This window comes from Salvia hispanica, chromosome 1, assembly GCF_029641045.1.
Source record: "Salvia hispanica isolate PSC_SH4W2 chromosome 1, Shi_PSC_v1, whole genome shotgun sequence".
NCBI lineage: Eukaryota > Viridiplantae > Streptophyta > Magnoliopsida > Lamiales > Lamiaceae > Salvia > Salvia hispanica.
In genome coordinates, this window is record NC_142692.1 from 17,519,067 (window position 1) to 17,544,561 (window position 25,495).

At 36.0% G+C, this 25,495-nt stretch overlaps 2 protein-coding genes and 1 long non-coding RNA gene across 7 annotated transcripts; 2 read left to right on the top strand and 1 right to left on the bottom strand.

The window, feature by feature from the left end:
* Positions 1–8,403: 8,403 nt before the first annotated feature.
* LOC125223512 (FAD-dependent oxidoreductase family protein) lies at positions 8,404–12,298 on the bottom strand. Of its 4 annotated transcripts, XM_048126689.2 has the most exons (10): positions 11,861–12,001; positions 11,627–11,776; positions 10,986–11,038; positions 10,824–10,921; positions 10,655–10,725; positions 10,363–10,525; positions 9,660–9,846; positions 9,003–9,161; positions 8,839–8,927; positions 8,404–8,726 (listed from the first exon to the last, which is right to left on the bottom strand). In XM_048126689.2, exons 2-10 carry the CDS (start codon positions 11,728–11,730, stop codon positions 8,646–8,648), a joined length of 1,005 nt encoding a protein of 334 aa, XP_047982646.1. In that variant the 5' UTR covers positions 11,731–11,776; positions 11,861–12,001; the 3' UTR covers positions 8,404–8,645. The 4 variants fall into 4 exon arrangements, 3 of the variants coding, with proteins under 3 accessions (XP_047982646.1, XP_047982645.1, XP_088919428.1); XM_048126688.2 differs by having other exon boundaries at positions 10,824–11,038; positions 11,861–12,294; XR_007176727.2 differs by lacking the exons at positions 8,404–8,726; positions 8,839–8,927 and adding an exon at positions 9,447–9,577 and having other exon boundaries at positions 9,030–9,161; positions 10,824–11,038; positions 11,861–12,298.
* A 1,069-nt stretch (positions 12,299–13,367) lies between these two features.
* LOC148933352 (uncharacterized) lies at positions 13,368–14,465 on the top strand. Its single transcript, XR_016134479.1, has 2 exons — positions 13,368–13,878; positions 14,184–14,465. It is a non-coding gene; the product is annotated as an uncharacterized LOC148933352 (long non-coding RNA).
* Positions 14,466–19,427: 4,962 nt separating this feature from the next.
* On the top strand, positions 19,428–21,466 carry LOC125223250 (GDSL esterase/lipase At1g06990-like). 2 transcript variants are annotated; one of them, XM_048126308.2, is made up of 4 exons: positions 19,428–20,068; positions 20,705–20,960; positions 21,041–21,137; positions 21,288–21,466. In XM_048126308.2, the coding sequence occupies exons 1-4, from the start codon at positions 19,472–19,474 to the stop codon at positions 21,301–21,303; spliced, it is 966 nt and encodes a 321-aa protein (XP_047982265.1). In that variant the 5' UTR covers positions 19,428–19,471; the 3' UTR covers positions 21,304–21,466. The 2 variants fall into 2 exon arrangements, with proteins under 2 accessions (XP_047982265.1, XP_047982266.1); XM_048126309.2 differs by lacking the exon at positions 21,288–21,466 and having other exon boundaries at positions 21,041–21,278.
* The last annotated feature ends 4,029 nt before the right edge of the window (positions 21,467–25,495 follow it).

The window sequence follows — 25,495 nt, forward strand, 5'->3', positions numbered from 1 at the left end:
TTTTGGAGATTCCCAAGATTTATGGTTTGAGCGGTTAACTGCAAAATCCGAACCGAAATCGTGCCAGAACCGCGAAAAACCTCCGGAAAACCGCGAAACCTCATTAGAATCTCAAAAAACGACCAGAAACTGGCGGTTAGAAGTCTAACCAAACTGCAAAAAACCATCGGAAAAACCACTGGTTTGGAACCGAAGTCAAAATCGACATTTTTTTAACCGGAAACACAACCACTAAATATGCTCAAGGTTCAGTTCCGATTCGAGATTTTTCTGGAGCCGTAACTGGCGGTTCCGAAATCTTAGGCATGTCTAGTCGTTATCTATCAAACCTTTGTTTCAGGCTATCTAGCTCCTTATGTTGAGTTTATTGTAATATGTGTAAATAGGTGCTCCCTCAAAAACATAAAGTTTCTACCTTGGGGATTTAATGAGGTCCCCATTAGACGTCATTGTATTTTATGAAGCCGAGATCTGGCCTACTTGTGGATTTTACATTACTGCCTATGCTAGATATTTCAAACTGGTGTTGGATAGTATTTCCTCGAATACTTAAAAATTAGTTAAATTTACAAATGATACGAGTTTTAATATGCAATTAGTAAAGTAAAAAAAAGAGAGAAATTATAGTGTAAGTAGTGTTCGTAGATTGTGTCCATCTTATTAATGGTGTATAATTGGTTATAAGCTTTCTATTTTAAACTTGTTCTAATTTTGAGAAACGATTCAACATGATAAAACTAGTAGTATATTTTTTGAGGACGGAGGAAGTATTTGAAAAGAAGGTAAGTGTGGGGTATTTTCGTCAAATAAAATTAAAATCGGTGTAGGGTAGTAGTAGTAGTAGTCCAAGTTTGATGAAATTCCAAACTTTTCAACTTTATTCATCTTGGATTAGGTAAAAAGATAACGAAACAAATATTTTATAGTAATAATAATGCAATTTTTGCGCAGCCATGTACCCTATGTCAGCTTCATTATTTTATTAACGACGAAATATTCCTTCCAATTAATTACTTGGACGATGTGACAATTTCAATCACCACTTTAATTAATCACATAATTGCATTGGCACAGTTCAAACATATATATCAATCAACTATGGAGAAAAACTACAAACCAACCAGTTTAAACTATAGTAGCACGAGTTATCATCAACTCAATACACAAACCAACATTTATTTAATCAAACAATTAAAAGAGTTTTGATTAAGTCCACACCGTGACAACACACAACACTAATTAATCTGGAAAGCTGAAGAAATGGCATTAATTTATCAATTTTACATGCACAGATTAATGAGCCAAAAACACTAATGTTTTTTTTTCTGATAAATAAATATAAATTCAATTATTATATTATATACTCCCTTCGTTCCACTAAATATGCAACATTATCGACACGGGTTTTTATATAATTTTGTTTTGTGAGTCAATGAAGAGAGAGTAAAGTAAGAGAGATGAAAAGGTAGAGATAAATGTTTATTTTTAATGAGAAAAACTAAAAAGAAAAACGTTTCATTTCTAATGGGACAGAGGAAGTAGATCTGAACCTGAAACCTTCTACATCGAGATAAACTATACTATTTGCCTTTGTTTGTTTGTTGTGGTAGGAGGGGTTGATTGAATCAGATTTTCCATGATTAATGTTTGGAATACATTTGGTTGCACCGCCTAATTAGATTCATTCCTTGTTAGGGCCGGGAAAAATACTGAAATACAGTCTTTATAGTACCGAAAAAATATTGAAAATATCGAATTTTCGGTAAGATAACGGTATGAATTTTCATATACAGCGGCATACCGAAATTCAGTATATACCGTAAATTAAGGTATATACTGTGAAATTTAAATATAATTATATAGGGATGTAATCAATTACTAACTAATTACTAATCCCAAATTGAGACCAATTTTCAACCATTAGATTAGAAGATCTTGTGGTTAATATAATGCCAAGTGTAATATATTTTAAATTTAAATAATTATTAATTAAATTAAAAGGGTATTAATGTCAAATACTAATATATAGTAATTATAACTAACTACTTTCTCTCTCCTCAAAATCATCTCAAATCTTTAAATTTACGTAACTCTCTCAATTTAAATTATTTTTTTGCAAAAAATATATCAAATTAAAGATAATTTAATAAGGATTCCAACGAGATCTCAATTGCATATGTTCCGACGATGTTCGGGTGATGAAATTTGATAAATTATATTTCAATTTTCGTACATGTTGATAAGCAGCTATTTTCAACGAATGCAACAAAAAATCTCAATATATTGTAGGCAAAATCTCAATATTATGCATGTCCAATCTCAATAAAAATGTGTTGATATTTTCTTGTCCTTGTGTTGATATTTGTAATACACAATGTTGATATAAAAAAACACTCACGAAAATTGTCATATGATAACATAATGATGATATTACCCTTTTGTTGATATTTTGTCTACTATTTATTGAGATTTTGTGAGCTTTAATCTCATCCACTCATTTTAAAATCCAAGGGTGGAGATTTAGTCTTGATTTTGGATTAGGGTGCTAAAAGCATTAGAATAGGACCCTATTATATATATAATATATTTTATATATTTTGAACGGGATGTGATCAATTGCTAACTAATTATCAATCCAAAATTGAGACCAATTTTTAACCATTAGATTAGAAGATCTTGTGGTTGATATAATGTCAAGTATAATATATTTTAAATTTAAATAATTATTAATTAAATTAAAAGGGTATTAATGTCAAATCCTATATGTAGTAATTATAACTAACTATTTTCTCTCTCCTCAAAATCATTTCAAATCTTTAAATTTACGTAACTCTCTCAATTTAAATTATTTTTTCGCAAAAAATATATCAAATTAAAGATAATTTAATAAGGATTCCAACGAGATCTCAATTGCATATGTTCTGACGATGTTCGGGTGATGAAATTTGATAAATTATATTTCAATTTTCGTACATGTTGATAAGCAGCTTTTATCAACAAATGAAACAAAATATCTCAATATATTGTAGACAAAATCTCAATATTATGCATGTCCAATCTCAATAAAAATGTGTTGATATTTTCTTGTCCTTGTGTTGATATTCTAATGTCATATTGTTGATATTTGTAATACACAATGTTGATATAAAAAAACACTCACGAAAATTATCATATGATAACATAATGATAATACTACCCTTTTGTTGATATTTTGTCTACTATTTATTGAGATTTGTGAGCTTTAATCTCATCCACTCATTTTAAAATCCAAAGGTGGAGATTTAGTTTTGATTTTGGATTATGGTGCTATAAACATTAGAATAGGACCCTATTTTTTTGGCCTCCCGAATTAAAACATCCGCCTACAACATATTTGCGGCTTTTGAGATTTCAATCCATCGAAGGTCGCTGCTGGGTAGGGCTCCGATTACCATATATCAAAGACGTTCGTCGATTCAAGTTGAACTACACCGATCCTTTTTTTTGTTCTCATTTCCCGCTACAATAGAACATCGGAGAGTTCGTTGAGTTCTGATTATAGTGTTTACAGTAGGAATTTGCGAAATCCGAATACGAATTAGGTTGCGGTTGTACTTAATTAAGCTGTAACTGAATGGTGGTATCATCCTACATTACAATTGTTTCTGTTTTTATATAAATTCATGAATATCTTGATAGACTAATTAGACATCAATTTTACCGCCATTGAGGGTCCTTAGATGTTGAACCAAACTGTTGTCAAGTTTTAACAAGCTGAAGATGTGTTTCTTGATTAGATTTTTTGGTGTAGTATTTGTGTTCCTTCCCTTCAAATATTGTTTGCAATGGCCTCCCAACAGATGGAAGCTTACTAGGAAGATGATAGCCTTATACAGAGGGTAATGTTGTATTGTATCATGATCTGTCGATCTAAGATTCATTCACATCACGTACATATGTTTCTGTTACCGACATTCGCTTGTGGGTAGCAACGACTTGGGCAAGGGCAAGTCCGTGAAATATGAAAAGTCAAGGCGCTGTTGGTCAGCTCGCCGAGGAATTGATCCTCATGGCAACATTGAAGGACTTGGTAGCGCACGATGGAAGTTTGATAACGCATTTCGGGCAGGTAATCTAGTCCGTATCAAGAAGGCGATCAAGCGTGGATTTTCAAAAAACTGATATTTGTGTTCACCCGTACATCTATTCGAAGATAACAACTTGGAAGAAAAATTATGGTTCGCTCATGCTAATCCTTAAACGCAGTGGTATTGGCTTTAATTCCGATGGTAACTAAATGATAAAATGTGCAGATGAGCAGTGGGCACAAATCGTTCAGGTTGGTGATAATTTAGTCTCTTAATATAGTCTTATGCTCTTTACCTTACATGATCTTTACTTAAACCAATTGATTAAGACATGCATCTCTCATACTTAAACATGTGTGTGCATCGTTCATAACAATTACTTGTCCAACGCCAGTTCATATGTGTTGTTGATAATCCTATATTTGTTGTTCTCGATTACTTTGAACAGAGAGACACCACGACAAGGTGCATGAGGAACAAGTCTTGGCCTCAGTTGTAAGACTGGAAAGAGATATTCGGAAAGGATCATGCCGAAGGTGTGCGGACTATAGACGTTGGGGATGCAGTTGGAGCAATTTGCGGTAATAAAGTGGATTTTCCCGGCGGTGCTGGTTCATACTACCCCATGACATTCGAGGAGCTATTCCCCGACGAAGTGTTCCCAGATGGTGTTCTCCAAGAGAGGATAGACGAGAGCCAATCCGTTACTGAAGGGGTTGCTACGAAGATGCCGGAGAATGTTCTTATGAAAAGGAAAATCGAGGACAAGATGGACAGAGTCCTTACACTGATGAGTCGGATGCACACTGACACAAACGAGCGCCTGAAAGAGATTTCATCTAGGATTTGGGTAGATTTTGATCTAAGTACCAAGAGGACCGAAGTGTTTGATTAATTATATACCGGGCCTAACTCTAAAACAACAACTCTTTATTACAAAGAAGCTAGAAAGGAGCCCTAGCTTATGGATTTCTTTTGGAGATTGCCCGAGGTTGCTCGTCCGGCCTTTGTGTTTAACCTTTTGGATATTCATTGGATGCTTTAAGCGAAGAAAGTGTCACGATGTCGTTTCTGGGGTAGTACTTTTTGGAGAACTAAATGGAGTTGTTTTTGTTGATGGTTTACCTCATCGTATATCAATTGAGGGAAATAATTTGTCATTTTAGAACTTAATGAGTTGTGGATGCATTTAGATTTTGCTGTCTCACTTTGTTTGTCCACAAGTCTTATATTTGTAGTTGTTTTTCATATTATTAAAACCGTTCGAACTTTACGTATTCTAGGATTGTGATATGTTCTTAAGCTTTTTGGCTTAATTTATTTTTGTACTTTATCATGTTAGTTGTTAATGAGCAGTCGGTACATTTACCTTGAGCGATGCACAATGTATATTAACGTAAAATTGTCATTTCTTCGTCATTTCTCCACTTTAACAATTTATTATCAATTTTATAAAATGAGTGCCGAAAAGTAACTAGGACTGCTAAAGCAGGACGGAGGGAGTAATATATTTGAGAAATACAAATACGGGAATTACAACAATTTTACTTTACAAGCTCATTCTTATTTATGCCAAATTCGGGAGGTGGCCGAAAATCTTGCAAATGTGAATTCATAAAGATTCTTAAAAATATTACTCCCTCCGTCTAGAAAAAATAGAGCACTTTGTGAATGACAGGGATTTTAATGTAGAATTGGTAAAGTAAGTGTGTAGGGAGAAGAAAAAGAGAAGGGGAAAAAGTAAGAGAGAAGTAGTATTAGTGGAATGTGGGGTCCATATTATTAGTAAGAGAGAAGGGGAAAAAAGTAAGAGAGAAATTGTTGAAAACTTTCCTTTTTTGAATGTGCCATATTTTTCGTGGACAACCAAAAATGACAAATGTGCCCTATTTTTCGTGGACGGAGGGAGTATAATAGAACTATTTATGCTAAAGTATGTGGTGCATTAAAAATACCCAATATTATTTGCGAATTAATCTCTATTCAAGTAAACAACGAAAGTAGCGATCACATGTATATGGAATATGCTCGATCGTGTGCTCCGAAATAAATGCAATAAATCTTTCGTAACTATCTACCGTAATTTTCACGCAATATCGTATGTGATTATATGTAAAATTTCATCGTTGGCCATTTTTTCTTTAAATTCCCAATAGCTAAAGCGACACTACTTCATAGAACAAGTCACTGATAAGGTATTGAACAAAATTATCACTTTCAGGCGCTTTGAGTCCTAGTGGTCTACTTATTGCGTCGCGTAAAATCCTTGAATCGCCTGCATAGTCCTCCCATCTGGGCAGTATATAAATGAAGCGAAGATGTAGGTCACATACGGTTAGTGTGTTTGTTGTGGTCTAACCTTTCCTGTTTTGATATCGTGGTGGGTCAGAAATGGGCACTCGTGCGTTGATATACGTTCCATCTAAGGCTCCAAGACACCCCTTCATTGTTTTATAAATAAAGCACCACTCATATATATTGGAACCGCAAGACTTCAAAAGAAGCAAATAAATATGGATCGATTATTCACACCTTAAACCAATTCCACCGACGGTCAGTGCAATCATGACTATAGGGTTAGGTTTCACCAAAAATAGATTGTGAAGCGTAAGCACCCCATGGGGCATATTGCGTATAACACATGAAATCGAAACCAGCTACACGAGTTTTCTTGTGGTGGGATAGAACACATAGGAACATGGCAACTTCTTCAACAATGACAAATTTCTGGTCCTTTAAACCTACACCATCACAGAGAAGACGACACAGACGCCCAAACACGTTTCTATCCATCTGTAAATTATCCACACATGACCGATATGCGACACGGGCTAGCCTATCTAAATGCTTTGCATGAGCAGGATTTTAATCGATCATTTCCGATGGGGTATCTCTGCCCCATCGTTTTGTTTTCTCTTGTGGGTCTTAGGTCCAATAAGTGTGATTAAGCAAAATATCAACAAAATATTTTATTTGATGATTCTTTAATATCTCTCCAAGCAAAATCGTTATGATTGTCATTTCATTACACCTGCGCTCATCCTAAATTAAGGAACACAAACATTTGCATGTAACTGAAAGTGAAGACTTAGTACATCATATATTCTTGATGCACTATTTTATTAGCACTACAACTATTTGCAAGTATAACAAGACAATCATAGTTTAGCCAAAGGATAAGAACATGGTTGTCAAACTCAGGGAATAGATCACATAGATCACAGATTGATTACCAAATACTAAGCTTTTATAACTAGTTGGACACACAAGTGGGTTGGTTTGAACACATAATTAAAACAGTTAATTAAAGCAATTAAAGATAACAGTAAACAATCACAATTTTGAATGATTTGAGAAAACAGATGGTAACAAGGGATTCTGGAGATGCACTTTCACAATTATGGTTTACACAAAACACATGTATGATATTCTACCACAATTTATGTTTAACTATAGCGAGTCAAGTAAATATTGCCCATGTGACACCTCAATTTAATTAAACAAGATAAAACACATCCAAATATTATTGGATCTCCGGCTACAAATACTCTATAAATATGAAAAGAGAATTAGATCAAAATACACTGCTCTTAGAGCAATATTTTATCTTCACTAGATTCAAAAGTTTGATAGTATATTATTCACACAATAATCAAAACTTTTAAGTAAGAATAATTGGCTAGAAGATTCCAGGCTGATTCCAACCGGTGAAGTAACTAGAGTTGTAAACCCCAATTTGAAAAAATGAGATTCGCATAAAACGTACTAATTCTTGATCCATAGAAGTATGCTTAAGATCTTATTTTATCTTATGTGATGTCTATCTATTTGCGTTCTAAAGTATATTTAATTTTGTGAAGTAACATGAATTTTTGAAAATATATGCACAACACATCAGCATCCACTAAACGTATGCATATATAAAACACAATTAACGGTGTATGAGATCGATTATTTTGATTGATAAATAAAAATATGGCTATAACTGTAATTTTGTATTGGCTAGAAGATTCCAAAACTTTTAAGTAAGAATAATTGGCTAGAAGATTCCAGGTTGATTCCAACCGGTGAAGTAACTAGAGTTGTAAACCCCAATTTGAAAAAATGAGATTCGCATAAAACGTACTAATTCTTGATCCATAGAAGTATGCTTAAGATCTTATTTTATCTTATGTGATGTCTATCTATTTGCGTTCTAAAGTATATTTAATTTTGTGAAGTAATATGAATTTTTGAAAATATATGCACAACACATCAGCATCCACTAAACGTATGCATATATGAAACACAATTAACGGTGTATGAGATCGATTATTTTGATTGATAAATAAAAATATGGCTATAACTGTAATTTTGTATTGCATCATAACAATGTGAAGATGTCAGACAAGTAACAATAACAAGGAAAAATGAATTAGTACATGAATAAACATAAACTGAAGTACCATGTCATTGTAACCCCAATCATCATATAAAGTCATCAATCACTTCATTACTCCCATTATTTCTTTCTACTTTTCCAGAACTCACAAGGTACTGGTATATCCTTCTGCTTCCAGGAGAGAGAGAGAGAGCAACCTAGAGAGAGAAGGGTGCCGGACTGACCTTGTGAGGACTCTCCAACACCATGTTTAAAATCATTTCAGCGGTTCCCAGAGCCTGTAAAAAATTGGACTGTTTCATTACAGATCATATTGATACGCAAAAGATGCAACAAAATGAGTGGTATAAATGTTGCAGATTCAAATAAGTGCACTTTGAAAAAAATTACCAGTGAGAGGCCTTCTCCTTCGTGTCCAGCAGCAAAAAAAGTCTTCGGTAATCCAGGCACAGGTCCAATCACTGGCTTCCCTCCGGGCACTGCAAACAATGGCATCAACTTATGAAAAATATCACGAGACAGCTATAGTTGGAAGCTCTATCTGAGAAACTTACTATAAGGTCTTAGGCCAACTCTAACTTCTCTGCTTTCGCTTAACTCTCTCAGTGACGCTTGTTTAAGTTGAGGAAAGAACTCACTCGCCCTATCCCATATCCGATCGATGATGGACTCATCAATCTCAGTGTCGAACCCAACAAGCTGGCGGCTGCTTCCTGCACGAAGCAAAGGCAAAGCATATGATATGACCTTAGACATTTTCCTCGCACATAGCGAGGGTGGGAATGAAATGACATTTTATTTCCATTTCCTTTGCATTTTCATTCCATTCACTCCTTCATTCCGTCATACCAAGCAAATAATTAGAATGAAAGTAGGAATCACATTCCGTTACATAATTTCATTCATCATACCAAGAAGAGCCTTATATTTAGAAACGATGGGATATAATGGATGAAGGGATGATCAAATGCAAATTGTAAAAGTAAAATTGAAGTCACCAATTTAATGCCATTGCCCGATAAACATTTATACATAGCTAAGCTAAGAGCAGATTCACATAAGCCATGTCATCCATCGACCATTGTCACTCGTCCGATACATAACTTGATTACTCTGTAAGGATATACAGCTATTTTCAGGTATTATTAGTTCACAGTGCCACAGTTAACATGGAAAGGAGTTTAGCGAGTAAAAAGCAGACTAGAGTTTACCGAGAACAAGCCTTCCCGACATGTCCATTGTAGCTGTCATCGATACAGATGCAGTATTTGCATCAGATTTGTTCCCCGTATCTGTAGTAGGACTAAGGGTTGCGGATTCGTGATTGACATATCCGGCTTCCATAAGCCCGTGATTAACTTTAAAAGATTTGAAATTCTCAAGAACTAGCAGATGACCCTGCCACATATCAATGTAAGATCTCAATTATTCTCTTCAGAACATTGCACTCCTATATAGCTACGCTAAGATTAAGAGACGTGATACTACTCCGAAACTGAAAATGACTACAAGTCAGTTTTTAAAGGCCGAACAGCACTACAAGGACCACAACCTCCAAACAAGACACATTTTTGTATTATATGGCAACAGCATATAAACGGCATTTCAAAAATACTGGGTACACAAGGGAGAGACGAAAAAAAACCCTTTCGTTTCAATAGTATACTGCTAATACTTATAATAACCTAAGAAATGAAATAGCAGGTTTGAAACTTTCAAAGATTGGCTAAAAATGAGGTATCATAGTATATTGAATGTGATATAATTATATAAAGATAGTGGAGTAGATTTTTTTCCAAAATTTCAACACAACACATTTTGAAACTGAAAGAACCTACATAAGGTGATGGCCAAGAACTGAGACGTTTCAAATTTAAGAAAAACATTGAAACTTCGCACACCTTAGCATCTCACCTTACGAGGTTTTACAGGGAAATCTAGCTCAATTTCTGAATCCTTTAAAATGTCATGCATCAAAGGACCAGTCCACGAGCCTGCTGCAATAATAACAGCTTTCTTACTACGCAATGTAGTCTTAGAAGTTTGAACTGCCTCAACTTCTCCACTACTCTCAGACCTGATCTTAATCAGAAAAGGAAATAATAGATTTTTTTTCACTTAGTAAAATGGTCATCTTGACAAGATCCAAAATCATAACAATTACTACTTGGAAATAAGCATAAAATATGAAGAGAAATTGACTAACCGCAATAAACCAGTTACTGGCTCATAAAAAAACTCCGCATATCTCCCTTCAGCTGCAAAGGCCCGGTTAGCCTAGCGGAAATTATACACAGTAACTATGAAGTAACACATTTTAAATAGATGACATTAAAAGTCTACTTCCAGAGGATGCCAGAGTAATCGCTAGGAACCTTTTCAATAAATGCAACAGCACGACGAGCATCTATTTGGCAGTCATCAGGCATAAAAGCTGCACCACCTTCCTTTCCAAGATTAAGGCTGGGTTCCACTGCCATCAATTCATCACTAGATAAAAACTTGGCACCAAGACCAACATCAACAAGGTTCTCTACCTTCTTCCTCAACGCCAAACAATCTTCTTCGGTCCGTCCAACTAGCATGCTTCCTGTTGTTAAAAACAACAAAGATGCCAAACTCTCAAGCATATTCATGAAATTGAAGTCTTACAGATAATGAACAAAGGCGGAAAGATTAAAATCCACGATACGATAAGTATAAACAAGAGAATTACTACCAATTATTCTTAGGAGCAAAACACTCAAGCACAAGATCCTGATCAAGCATATCTATGAACACCAAACCTGATAAATATTTTGCAAGTTACAGCTATACTCCCTCCGTCCCACAAGAATATGCACTCTTTCGTTTATAGTCCGTCCCACAAGAATATGCCCTTTCTAATTTTTGAAACGCTTTTCTCTCTAATGAGACGAGACCCATTATCCACTAACAATAGTATAATTACCTTTTCTTTTTATATCTCTCTTACTTTACCAATTGTCCATTAAAACCTGTGCCAACAAAAAGTGCATTTTCTTATGGGACGGGTTAATAATAGTGAACACCTTACTTCTGTTTATCCATGTTTACCGCATTAAGCTACATTTCAATACTAGTTAACACAAAAACAATCCATCAATGAGAAATTTTATCAAACAGTTGATCGACAAATCAAAAAACCCAATATCTGAACCTGTCTTCTTCCAGCCAAGCTCCAGCAAAGGATCCATGCCTTGATTCGTGATGCTCTCCGCCATCTCCTCCCATAATTGATGGCTTCTCATCGCCAATTCCCATTTATCACTCCCCGGAATTTTGTGAACCCTCCATATGTATCCTTGCCCTAAACTTACCAAATTAGCTCAAATGAAGAAACATTCATTCATTCATTTATTCATTTCAATTAATCAGTTGAGTGAATGAGTACCTGCGCCAGTGGCGCCGGTGCAGGGAACGGCGGCGTCGACGACGGCGACGGATAGGTTGGATCCGAGGAGGAACTGACGGGCTATGGTCAACCCGATAATGCCCGCTCCGACGATGACTACGTCGAATGCGGGATCAGCTGATCCGGATACCCGATTCGTTCCGAATGCCCTAGCGGGTCTTAATCTAGTTGCTTCGTAGTTGGTTGAAGATTGAGAGAAAGAGAGAGGATGAGCTTTGGTGGTATTTGACAACGCTGAGATTCTGATTGTGCCGGCGGGGTAACGACACGGAGCGGCGGCGTCTGGGGAAGGGTTGGTTAGAGCGATTTTGAGAGCGGAGGCCGCCATTTTAGGTGGAAGTGAAGTGCTGCAAAGTCGGTTGAAGATTCTTAAGGAATCTTTTTGTCTGGATATGAAAAGTGTTGGAAAATTTAGTTATGAGATATTCATGGCCAACTTGAATTTGAGTGCTGCTTATTACCCTCTCCTTTTTGTAAAAAAAGAAAAGTTTGATAATTTAAAAGACTAAAAATCTTTTTTTTTTCTAATAATATGATCATTTTACTCATTTTATTAAAATATTTATTTTTTGAAATTTTGAGTCCCAAACAAACGAAATATTATTAGTACCTCTTATCTTCGCTCGTAGTTTGAGTCATTTTTCTATTTTGGAAAATTTTCTTATAGTTGAGTCATTTCATAACTTTTTTCTCTTTCTTACTTTACCCTCTTTTACTTTATTATCTCTATTTTATTCACATTTTTAATTTATTCTTTCAACCTATTTTCTCTTTCTTACTTTTTTTTATCTATTTATTTAACACACTTAAATTCTGTGCCGAAAAGTTTCGCATCAATTATAAAGGAACGGAGAGAGTACTTTTTGTAAAGCTAGGGTAAAGATTATATGGAATAAAGAATTTAGTAGTCTAGACATATAGTTACATGGTGTGTTCATTCAATCACAATTTTAAAATAATACTTCCTATATTTTTTTTGTTTCTTAATATGTGTCTCATTTTAATTTGACACGGGTTTTAAAATTGAAGAAAGTAAATTGAAAAAGTTAGTAGAAGGTATGTTATATCTCTATAATTACTTTTTTAGTATAGTAATATGAGTAAAATGAGTTAAGTGAAACCTAATAATGACCATCACCAAAAAAAATGTAAAAGTAAATTAAGACTATTAACAAGGAACATCTCAAAATAAAAAATTAGGACACATGATAAGAATAATAGGAGATAAGGGTATTAATTAAAAATATAAAATGCCAAGCACATAAATGTAAATCCTATACACGAATCATGACTTTAAATTTGACACCACGTCAATATAAAAGTAAAAAAAATGGAGCGTGGGCAGCTCACAAAGAGGTAATAATGTAGAAATGAGTCATAAATGATGAATTAAATGCGGTGAAGCAAAAACAGAGGTTAAAATAGTGTGTAGGATGCAAATAATCCAAGCCGCACAGCCCTACGTATAAGTCTGCATACATCACACCCCTCCATTCACGTTTACACTCGCACCGCATAGACTCCTTCCGTCTTATTAGAATATGAATTTTTGGTTGGCCACGAGTTTTAATGCACAAATTATAAAGTAAAAGGGAGATAGAAAGAAAAATTAATTAAACCACACGTTTACACTAGCATACATATATGTACAGTGCACTCACTCACTCACTCTCTCTCACTCTCTCCAATGGCAACAACAAGAGATCTCGCTGGCTCTTTTGAGTGGACTGGAGCCCCTTTAGGTGACGAGGATGTCACTCGTGAACTGGCACCACCAAAAAATCATCATGAAACTGATTTGGGCTTCCTTCAGCAGTTGTGTCCGAAGCAGCGGCTACGGTGGACGACGGAGCTGCACGAAGCTGTTGAATCTGAGTTGCTATTTACAATTTTCTGTTTTATTGTTGAGAAACCCTGGATGGAAGATGATAGGGTGTTTAGATCTAGTCTGTTGAAAGGGGACGAAGCAGATCTGAATGCATTTACATGGAATGAAAGTATGTTCGCGTATGATTAGGTTTTCTAGTTGTAGATCTGGAAGTCGTCTTCGCTATTTCTACATGATTATGACTTAGTTATTTTATTTACGTAAACTCAATCGATCTCTTAGCGTAGATTTAATTTTGCAAGTCTATTATGTTAAGTTTAGAGTAGTTCGTTAGGGAGGAAATGTGTGAGATCTGATTATGCTCTGTTTTGTACTGATTCTGCAAGGAAGATGAACTTGTTGGGAAAGTTTACTTTATCGTACGTTTTGCAGGGTACTGACATCTGCTCACTTTACTTTGTTTGGCTATTTCAGGAAATCACAGTATGAGTTCTTCAGTTCAGACAGATTGATCAATTAGAGCTTACAAGTTTAGTCAAGTCTTAGCAAATGGATCAGTTTAATTAGTTTAGTCTCTCAGTTCGTCTAGTCAGGTAATTTAACTTAACCCACTATGAAGCGTGGCAACAACCATTCCCAATTTGTCCTCAACAAATGTAGAACACATCGTCTTTATGGGATTCGACCCTTACTTCCCTTTACTAATTAATACTATTTTGGGTCAAGTCTTTATGGGATTCGACCCTTACTTCCCAATTTGTTATGTTTTACATTTAATGGATGTTAATGCATGTTTAAATGTATAAGTTAACTTAACAAAGTCTAAGTCCTTGTTTTAGTACCGGTTGTGGGCGTCGTCCACTTTAAGGTAACACGGTCAGTTCTAAACAAAGAAAAAGATAAATTTCACAACCTAGTTGGAATTTGACTATCCATCGAGAAAGGTTGCAATGTCAGTCCGCATATTTCTAAGCCTTACTGAAATAAGATGACATTGGTGTGGTATAACACTGAACGGATCTAACAGTAAGACTTGCCCTTATGCTATCTACTGAAAGGCGAGGTCTTGATAAATATTTGTTACTTAATCAATGTAGGTTAGCATTGAGCATACGGTATTGATTATGCATTACTTTGACTTATCAAATGGTGTGTGTTTTTCGTAACCCAATGATCCTGATATATTGGGTAGTGGTGATCAATATCTAGAGGTGCTAGGATTGCTATTATATTGAATCGTGCGCGAGTTGAGTCTCGTTTGATAATGTCCTCCAGAGGAACGCGAAACAAGGTTTTATTATTCGGAACCTAACTAGTTGGAGTTTGATTACTCTATGAATAATAAATAAGCGTTTCATGCTAAGTCCACTCTTGGAATTAATAAGAAGTTAATTAATTAAGTTTATAGCAGATATTAATTAATTAATGGACATTTTTATCTTAAGCGCGGGAAATGAAAGATAAACGGAAACCCGGATTACTTGTAATTTCGGATTTGGATGGGGAGAGTTCAATATTACTTCTGTAGTGGATGCTCGTAATATTCCAATTATAACTTATATTAAATTGTGGGTTCAATTTAATTAGTAAAAAGTAAATTGGATGAGCCCATATCCAAAACCTTCCATAGATCCCTGTCTGGGCCCAAAAAGAACTTAATATAAATAGGAGAATAAAGGAGACAGAAATAACACAATTTTATTTCTCAAAATTTTCGAAAATTTCGAAACTCCCCAGCTGAAGGAGATTTCGAATTCTACTCCTTTTCTCAAAAGGATTTCTTCTGTCTTCTTTATTTAAGTCCTAGTATTCTAGTGAGATCAGCCCACACTGATATTGGAGTACAGTTCGGGAACCAGAGAGAAGATTTGTGGTCTAGTATTCAAAGCATCACGTGGAGAAGAAGCTAGCCATCTTCAATTCTTTGGAGAATTAATTAGGTATTTTTTTGCTCCGTAGAAAAGCATGTTTTAGGTTTCAATATTCTTAAAGCATGATTAATTCAAGTTATGAGCATGATACATGTGAGAATTACGCGAATAGATTTTGTCTAAATAATCTTCTAAATAGATCCGATTATTATGTGATTTATTGGTGTGATTGATAATTGTTAATTATGATAATCCATGCAAAAACACCCGCTTTCCGCTGCCGGTTCCACCAACCTTAAAGTGGACGCCGCCCACAACCAGTCTACTAAGCAAAAGACTTAGGCTTTGTTTGCTTTTTATACATTTAAATGTTTATAAAACATCTTATAAATGTACAAGCAAACACAATGTAATAATAATAGTGATTCTATTCGTGCGGAACTGCTCGAATAATACTGAATCGGGTTAAAAGTGGATTGTAGAGTTTTACGTATACAAGCAAGATTCTATTTGCCTGAAACTGCTCGAAACATGCTTTTCAGTATACCAAACCTAACAATCTTCCACTTATACTCAAAACATCCTTTCGAGTATACCCACTGCTAAAAACTCTCCCACTTATACTCAAAGTAGGTCTTTGTACTAGATATATCGAACTACCAATCATTTCACTAAGGGAAAGAAAAATCTTCTTGGTTCTTCTCTGATAATATCTTTTTCACCATAATGTCTTTGCTGCGTACTTGATCTATAATTAATTTCATCCACATATGTGATTGCTTAGCTTAATAAACTCGTGTGTTAATTGGGGATTTACGGCCGCTTCGGCGGCCAAAATCCCCCGCAATAGCGCCGCAAAAAGACGTTGCATCGCTCTACAGCCTCAAAAAATGGCACTGGCAATAAGGGTGAAAACTCCACTGCATGCTGCCGAAATTTCGGGCCTTATTTCCAAGAAAAGAAAATATCTCACTTAGATTGGTACATAGGAAATACATCTCATTTAGGCCGAAGAAGAGGAAGTATATATATGGATACACCAACCAACCCTCTAACATATACCTTAGCATAGAAGCGGACCTGCATGGAGCCTTGGGGGTCCCATAGAACCCCCAACTCTTTAGATTTGCCTATATATATGTATATTAGGTTCATGACTGATAAACATACACTTTGCTGGCGGAAGTGGCTGAAATTTCAGATTTAACTTGGAGGTTCGAGTTTGAATCCTTTGAGGGCCATAATTCATTCTCAATTTTTTTCCAGCTCTTTTATTTTGTCAAACACTTCTCTTTATTTATAAAATAGACAAGGATAAGCTATTAATTTTAAATTATACTCACTTTGCAATAATTTTTTTTTTTCATTTTATTAACACTTCTCATTTTTTTAAATAGATAAGTTATTAATTTTAAAATATACTACTCACTTTGCAATAATTTTTTTTTATTTTTTATTTTGGTAACACTTCTCATTTTTTCAACTACTTTTAACGATCATATGTATGTCTAGTTATCGTCACATTTTTATTATTTGTCATTCACTATAATCAATATATGTCACAACCTCCTTAATACTCATGCTACACCTATTTGCGGTAAGGTAAATATCGAAAAATACTCTGCAATTATTAATAATAATTTGGACCCCTCAATCGCGAAATCCTGCATCTGCCACTGCCTAAGCATATATTTTATCCTTAGGATCAATAAATGGATAGATAAGATTTAATGCATTATTAATCATTACTCCCTCGTCCGTGAAATGTTGTCCAATTTTACTATTTCGGTCCGTCCGCAAAATGTTATCAACTTTGCGTTTTTTTCCATTTTTGGTAAATGGTCACCACTTTCCACTAACTCATTACACCCACATTCTATTATAAAACCAATAGATAAATGTGGGACCTACAATCCACTAACTTTTTTCACTCACTTTTTTCATATTTCTTAAAAGTCGTGCTGAGTCAAATATGGACAACATTTTTCGGATGGAGGGGTACAAAGGCTTAAAATTCTCATTAGCAAGACAAAATCGTCAAAAACATTATACAGTAAAATTATTCTACAATTGAAGAAGTGAAAGAAATTTTAAGGATCATATCTTTTTTTTCCATTTTAAGTACTCCCTTAGTTCCATAAAAATAGTCTTCTTTTTTCTTTTTGATCTGTCCCACAAAAATAGCTCTTTTCTACTTATGACAAGTCTTTTATTTCTTTTAATAGGGCAGGTAATTCGGTCGGTTCGGTTAGAACCGAACCGACAACCCGGTTAACCGAGCACAAAAGTAACCGAGATTGAAGCACCGAAACCGAAACCGAATGGGCCTCGGTTCGGTTCGGTTCCTAACCGAATAGGGTCGGTTCGGTTCCGGTTAACCGAACCGGAACCGAATTATTAAAAAAAATATATATATGCAGTTCATAGGTATCAATCTGCATACGAAAAATTCCCATCCTAGCCACCACCATTTGCGCTGCATTGAGTTTTTGGTATTTAAATTTGTAGAAAAAATTATGTAGGTGCTTTGTATTAGAAATTTAAAAAATAAAAACAACCTATTTAGAATATACTTAATAAAAATAAATATTAAATGTGTAATTCGGTTCTAATCGGTTCCAATCGGTTCTAACCGATTGGAACCGAACCGAACCGATAACCGAAAGACACCTTTCTTTTGGAACCGAACCGAACCGATAACCGAATTTTTCGGTTATCGGTTAACCGAAAAATGTGATAAACGGTTCGGTCATCGGTTAACCGACTAACCGATGACCGAACTACCTGCCCTATCTTTTAAGGTGGGTCTCATTCTTCACTTCAATCACTTTTTATTTCTACACCTCTCCTACTTTATCAATTTTGAATTAAAACTCATGCCGTCCACAAAGTTACTAAAATCACCTAATAAATATAAAATTCATATAACATAGTTTGTGTATGGATTTAATTATTTTTTATTTATATAATTTAATATAAAAAATAATTTTTTATGCAGCACAGCTCAGCCCAGCCCAATTCGTCGGTGGTCCTAGGTTGGGCAGGGTCTAGATTTATAGAAAGAAGCTCATTCCAACCCACTATGTTAGTGGATCTAGATTGGGTCGGATTCGAATACATAGAACGAAGCCCAACCCAGCTCACTTTGTCGGTGGGCTTGGATTGGACTGGGCTAAGTCCTAAGTTGGTTGGCATGTGGCGGGCCTTGGTCAGCCCAACCCATTTACAACTCTAAGTGATCGATGCTATTAAAGTTTATATATTGGGCCTTTACTATGATCGCCTTATACAAGACATAATTGTTATGTCCCACATTAGTTGAGTCCTATTTCTTTTTAGTTTGTTCCGAAGATAGTTGAGTCACTTCATTTTTTGACAAAACATTTATTTTTTCTTCTATTATATTTGTTCTTTCTCTTTTTTATTTTTTCCTTTCTTTTTTTATATTTTTCTTCACTTATCCTTTAAATATTAATTCCCTTGTCGTCCCAAATGTCCTTATTTTCCGGACAAAGGGAGTATTTTTTATAAATTTCGTATTAAAATCTGTCTGACCATTAGCAAGCTATTTTGAATGATTTTCAATCACATAAAGGATAAGATTTAAGATGATTTAAATTTATCTTGAATCATCAGTTAATCTGAACACATCTTAGAAGCGAAGAAAGGAGATGTTTCCATCATTCCACAACAAAACATGACACTGCAAATGCCTACATTTCAATCCTGACACACTTCCTATTTCCCAATACTTGTGAATGCAGCAGCTCACAAGCACACTGTCTCATCATAGCCTCACACATCAACCATACAAATTTCAATCCAAATTTGGAAACCCCTTCTCATAAATAAAAATCACCACATTTTAATCCAAAAAAAAAAGAGAAAAGAATGGCCATTGCAGCTCTCTTGGCTTTGATGATCACAACCTTGACAAATCAATGCAATGCCAATCCCAAATTCCCAGCCATTCTTGTGTTTGGTGATTCAACAGTAGACACAGGCAACAACAACTACATATCCACTCCTTTCAAAGGCAACCACCCTCCCTACGGCTACAATTTCCCGGAGGGTGCCCCGACTGGCAGGTTCTCCGATGGGAGACTGGTGCCGGATATACTGGCATCCTTGTTCGGCCTCAAGGAAGCCGTTCCTCCCTTCTTGGACCCGATTCTTTCTGATCAAGACGTTGTTACCGGGGTCAGTTTCGCATCAGCAGGCTCGGGCTACGATGCTCTAACCACCTCTTTCACTCGGGTGATTTCCATGTCGAGGCAGCTCGACTACTTGAACGAGTACGTTGAGAGGCTGCAGAGTATTGTTGGTGAAAAAGAAGCTGCGGAGATACTGAGCAGAGCTCTGGTTATAGTCAGTGCTGGAACAAATGACTTCACCTTCAACTTCTATGATTTCCCCACTAGGAGACTTGAGTTCACCATTTCTCAATACCAAAACTTCCTCCAAGCCAAACTGCAGAGCTTCATTAAGGTCTGTCTTTTTTCTCCCTTTGTCTTTCTTATTGGAGTAGTTGAATGAAGAATTACATATAGCCTCCGTACGACGATTAACCAAAAACAGTGGTTATGGACCTTCCAGACGATCAGAGACGTTCTTCACAATAGTCTGCCGAGAGAATATAGAATATGAAATCGTTCTTCTCACGTCGGGGGTCCATAACTCTACCTTATACTCCCTCTGTCCCATTAGAAATGAAACATTTGTTTTTCGCACAGGATACTATGTAGTTCTTTTTTGTGTTAATCGGGAGAGAATAAAGTAACATAAGTGAAAAAGTAAGATTTGTTTCTATTATAGAAAACGTTTCATTTTTAATGAGACAACCCAAAAAGAAAAACGTTTCATTTTTAATAGGATAGATGAAATATTTATATTATATATAAGACCCTTTATTATTTATTCGGTCACCCAACAAATTAAAAATCTTATACAGTACTTACATTTATTTTTATAACAAATAAATACACGTTAGTCCAAACATTAATTTTTATTGCATCACTTTAATCAGGCAACTGAAAGATAGTCATACGTTTTAAATTAGTCATGTGTAAGCCCAAATTTCCAATATCTATATCTCAAGTGCCTTTTAATGGATGAATTTGTCAGGCATTGTATGATGTTGGGTGTCGTAAGATGGTGGTGTCGGGGCTTCCCCCGATAGGGTGTCTGCCAATACAAATGACGGTGAAATCTCCTCTGTTGCGAAGCTGCTGTCAAAGGGAGAATGAGGAAGCAGTGTCTTACAACGACAAGCTTGAGAAGGTGGTGCGCCAAATGGAGACGGATCTTGCAGGATGCAGGATCCTCTATGCGGACGTCTACAATCCTATGATGGACATGATCAACAACCCACTCAAATATGGTTAGCTAGCCTTCAACAACATACATGTATGCAGAACTAAAACTGCAAATGTTAAAGATGTTGGCGGTGTTGTGTTGCAGAGTTTACAGAGACTAAAAGAGGATGCTGCGGCACTGGATTACTTGAAGCTGGACCTCTCTGCACGCCGTTGGCAGGCGTCTGCGCGGAACCTTCTCGGTATCTATTCTGGGACAGCATTCATCCTACTGAATCAACCTACCAGATTCTCGCTCACAAACTAGCACAATCTTTGACTACAAACATGTCTTTTCATTCAATCAAACAATAAAATGCAAGATTTGCACTACTTTTTTTAAATCTCTACAGGCACGCTCCATGCTAACCATAGGCATGGTTACAACTAAAGGATGACACAAGATCAAATGCCATAACAAAGCAATCTTCACCAAAGCTGCAGTATTGTATACGTATAGTGAGATTTTTTGTGGACCGTTCATTCGTTTTATGGTATCGCCACTGGCTCACTAGACACCGATTACGCGGTCTTTTCTGATTGTTGATTATTTGTTTTTTGGGATTTACACTTATGTTGTCCCTAGATTTTAAAAATATCATTAGCAATTTGTGAATATTATTTTTATACCGCGCTTTTTTACTCAAACCATTGGAAATTTATCACAAATTTCAAAATAAGTACCCAAGTTAATTATAAGAACATTTTGAAATTAAGTACTTGTATATATCACACCTTTCATTTTTATGGATACTGTAGGAATCAGATCAGTCTAGATTCACTAATTACCGAGACCTCTTTGTTCTTGTACAAGAGAGCTCAGCCAAACTCTCACCCACGCGGCTGATTTTACACAAGTAATACAAACTTAGATTACAAGGATCAAGTTCTAACTATTACAAGGTCTTGGAAGCTATTAACTCCGCTTCCTAGCAATTACTTCAGCCTGCACACTCAACACACAAGTTAGTAACAACAAGAAGGATCCTCTCGGATCTAAACTCAAGATACTAACTAAGAACAAAGTGAAAGACAATAGATCAAAGAATCTTGGCTCGGAACCCGCCACAACAACACTGATCTATTCTTCCAGAACTAAACTCAAGGGAGCACATATGTATTGGATAGAGTTAACCCTCAGACCACCAATACCTCCACCAGAAAATCCCCTCACACCAGATCAAGTTCCACCGAACAAATCTCAACACAAAGCCTCCAAGTCTCACAAACCCTAGTTCCTCTCCAGCAACAAGCAATCGAAGAGATTGCCTCACACCAGCACTCACAACAGATCTACCACTCAAAGAACCGTGGAAGATCACTAAGAGATGGCCGAAAGTTCATCGGAGAAGAAAAGAGAGAAGAGAGAATACACTGAATCAAGTGTAGAGAGAGAGAGAGATTGGAGTGAATGAGAACGGCGCATAGCCTTCTCTCAGGTAACACACACAGCCCTACATCCAACGGCTGGAAAGAAGCATCCGAGAGAGAGGGCATGTGGCAGCATCTGGTGAGTGAGGGTAAGTAATTGGGCTCAGCCCAATTAATCACATCCGGGCTAACAAATAACACAGCCCAAATAAGAGTCCACTCAATATATCCAACAGATATGAATATAGGGGTGCACTATGGTGACACCTAGTTTAAAAGACAACCTCCGAAATTGATAAAATCTCTGCAAGATGTATAGCATGCTCCTCCAAAGTTTCACTATAAACAAGGATGTCGTCAAAAAGACGACTTCCGCAAGAATGCTTGAAAATAATATTCATTTTTGCTTGGAACGTCGAAGGTGTATTTGTCAAGCCAAACGACATCACTAAGAACTCATAATGACCCTCGTGAGTGCGAAAGGTCGTCTTGAAAACATCACTGTGATACATCCGGATTTGGTGGTACCCCGATCAAAGATCTAGCCTTGTGAAAAAACGTGTCGCCCCTAACTCATCGGCAGTGGGAATGGGGAAGTGATCCGGAACAGTGGCAATATTTAGAGCTCTGTAGTCAACACAAAATCTAAAAGTACCATCTTTCTTGCAAATTAAAAGGACAGGAGATGAAAACGAGCTCTGACTATGGCAAATAATACCTTGATCCAACATTTCTTGCACCTGATGCTCGATCTCATTCTTTTAAAGTACGGATATTTGTACGGACGGACATTAACTGATTTCGTGTTGGGAAGGAGATGTATGCGGTGGTCAAATTGTCGAGGCGGTGGCATGCCTGCAGGTGTAAGACTTCGCAATGAGACTGCAAAGCTTTGCTGATTAAGTCGGGCAGATCAGTTGGAAAGCTGCTATCCGTGCTGCACTGCGACGAAGTGGTGTTGTCGGTCAGTGAGAATAGCTCATAAATATCAGAGTCAGATTCACGGACTCGGATAGTTTTCCTTTAAGAAACTCCATATATAGTGCGTTCAACATAGTCATGAGGGACCCGTCCCAATTATTCCAACCAAGTCATGCCCAATATAATATATGGTTTGTGAATAGGCAAAATATGCATGTCAACAAGAAAAGGAACATCCTACATCTTCAACTCAGTCACGCGAGTGAAGTGGGAGCAGAGAAGTGAAGCCCCATTTACAACGTACACGCGAAATGTTGAAATGGATGTTAAAGGAAGACTGTGTTGTTCGACAATCCAAGGGTGTATAAAGTCATGAGAGCTACCTGTATTTAGAGCTACCCAAGGTTTACCGAACCAAAATCGTGAATTTTAGAATCGCGGTTCGGTTCAGGTTCTAAATTTTTCGAACCGAAACCGCGACCGAATCGTTGGTTCCGAACGGTTCCGAACCGCCGGTTAACCGCGGTTCGCGGTTCACGGTTCCGAACCGCCAATGCAATGATAAATTTAAATATAGTTAATCCTTATATTAAAACTATACTCCATTTTGGTAATAATTTTATAATACTATTTCTCTAACTCAACTTAAATTTGAAAAGTCTAACTTGGAAGTTTAAGTTGAGCTCAAAAGCCCTTTGTAATTTTTTCTTTTTTCCCCATTTCATGTATTTATTTGTTTACGTTTAGATGAGTACGACACTTGTAAATTATATCACTTTGTAATGTGTTTGTAAACTATACTTCGTTCGTCCCATAAAAAATATAGGCAATGGATATGACAAAGAACTTAAGATAAAAGTAATAAAGTAAGAGAGAGGAGGAAAATGATAGTTAATGTAGTGTTAGTGGATAAGGGGACCTACATTATTAAATTGATATAACTTTCCAAAAATGGAATGGACATATTTTTATGGGACGGACGAAAATGAAAAGTGCACATATTTTTATGGGACGGAAGGAGTATCACATTGTAATTTGTTTGTAAATTTTATCACATTGTAATTTGTATATGTAAATTGTAAATTTAATATCGTTTTCACCTTACTCGTCTTAATTCAATTTAAAGTATACATTTCCTTGTTTCAATTTATTTTATAATTTCAAACTACATGGCAAAAAAAAATTAAGGAAAAAAACCGCAAAAACGAACCTAAACCGCTGCAAACCGTACGAAAGTCGGCGGTTCAGAACCTAAACTGAAACCGCCGGTTTTTTAACCGAAACCGAAACCGAAACCGAAACCATGAAACAGCCTCATGGTTCGGTTCCGGTTCCATATTTTCCAAAACTAGAAACGGCGGTTCCGAACCGAAACCGCCGATTCATGAACCGTGGGCAGGTCTACCTGTATTGACTAACACTCGGATCATAGTACCTCTGATGTTGCCCATTAGACTAAGGCCATCCGCATCCTGTCTCTTAACCGTCTCATCCCTTCACTATTCATGAGCCCCACTATACTTTTCACCTCATCTCTTAACTAAGAGACATCACTTGCATCCCTCCATCTCTTAACCATCTCATCCATGAATTATTCATTCAATTTCATTTTTTATTTTTATTTCCAACAAATTCAATTAATATTCATTGAAATATTAAATTAATACTAATAATTCATAAAATCATTAAAAACCACGAAAATTACAACATCCGAAAATACGAAAATTACATAATTGAAATGGATCCATTAATGGATTAAATTTGGGAGAAGAATAATGTTTTGAGATGAAGAATGTAGAGTGTTTGAGTGAGAATAGAGAGTTTTTTTATGGTGGATAATTTGTGAGAATGATTTGATATTTATAGAAGTGATTGGGGGCTTAAAAAATAGAAAAAAAATTAAGAATTTGAATAAAACAATTATAAACGGCTAGTAATTTTTGATTTTTTTTTTAATTTTAGATATTTTTTGGAATTTAAAAAAAAACATTTTCATCAGATATAAACTACGTCCACTCATGGGTCGGCGAGTCACGGACGAACGGGTGGCGAGCTGGACGAGATGGGAAGCTGCATCGCTGTCTCGATGCGGTCTCATCTCGGAGAGACGAGATCGAGCCCGCATCGAGACGCGATGCGTATGCTGTAACATCCTAAAAATAGGCTTAGATGAAACTCGAAAATCCGATAAAAAAATGGATACTTTAGGATTTCTCCATGATCAATTCAATTTTGTAAATGATAATAATTAGATAGAGAGAGCATTACT

Bases quoted from the DNA above. Each gene is read 5' to 3' on its own strand.
- LOC125223250 (XM_048126309.2), top strand. From the start codon at position 19,472: ATGGCCATTGCAGCTCTCTTGGCTTTGATGATCACAACCTTGACAAAT. The intron at 20,069-20,704 runs GTCTGTCTTTTT...TGAATTTGTCAG, and splicing joins AACTGCAGAGCTTCATTAAG to GCATTGTATGATGTTGGGTG. The intron at 20,961-21,040 runs GTTAGCTAGCCT...GTTGTGTTGCAG, and splicing joins CAACAACCCACTCAAATATG to AGTTTACAGAGACTAAAAGA.
- LOC125223512 (XM_048126688.2), bottom strand. From the start codon at position 12,209: ATGGCGGCCTCCGCTCTCAAAATCGCTCTAACCAACCCTTCCCCAGAC. The intron at 10,726-10,823 runs GTTCCTAGCGAT...AATTTCCGCTAG, and splicing joins CTGTTGCATTTATTGAAAAG to GCTAACCGGGCCTTTGCAGC. The intron at 10,526-10,654 runs GTTAGTCAATTT...GATTAAGATCAG, and splicing joins CCAGTAACTGGTTTATTGCG to GTCTGAGAGTAGTGGAGAAG.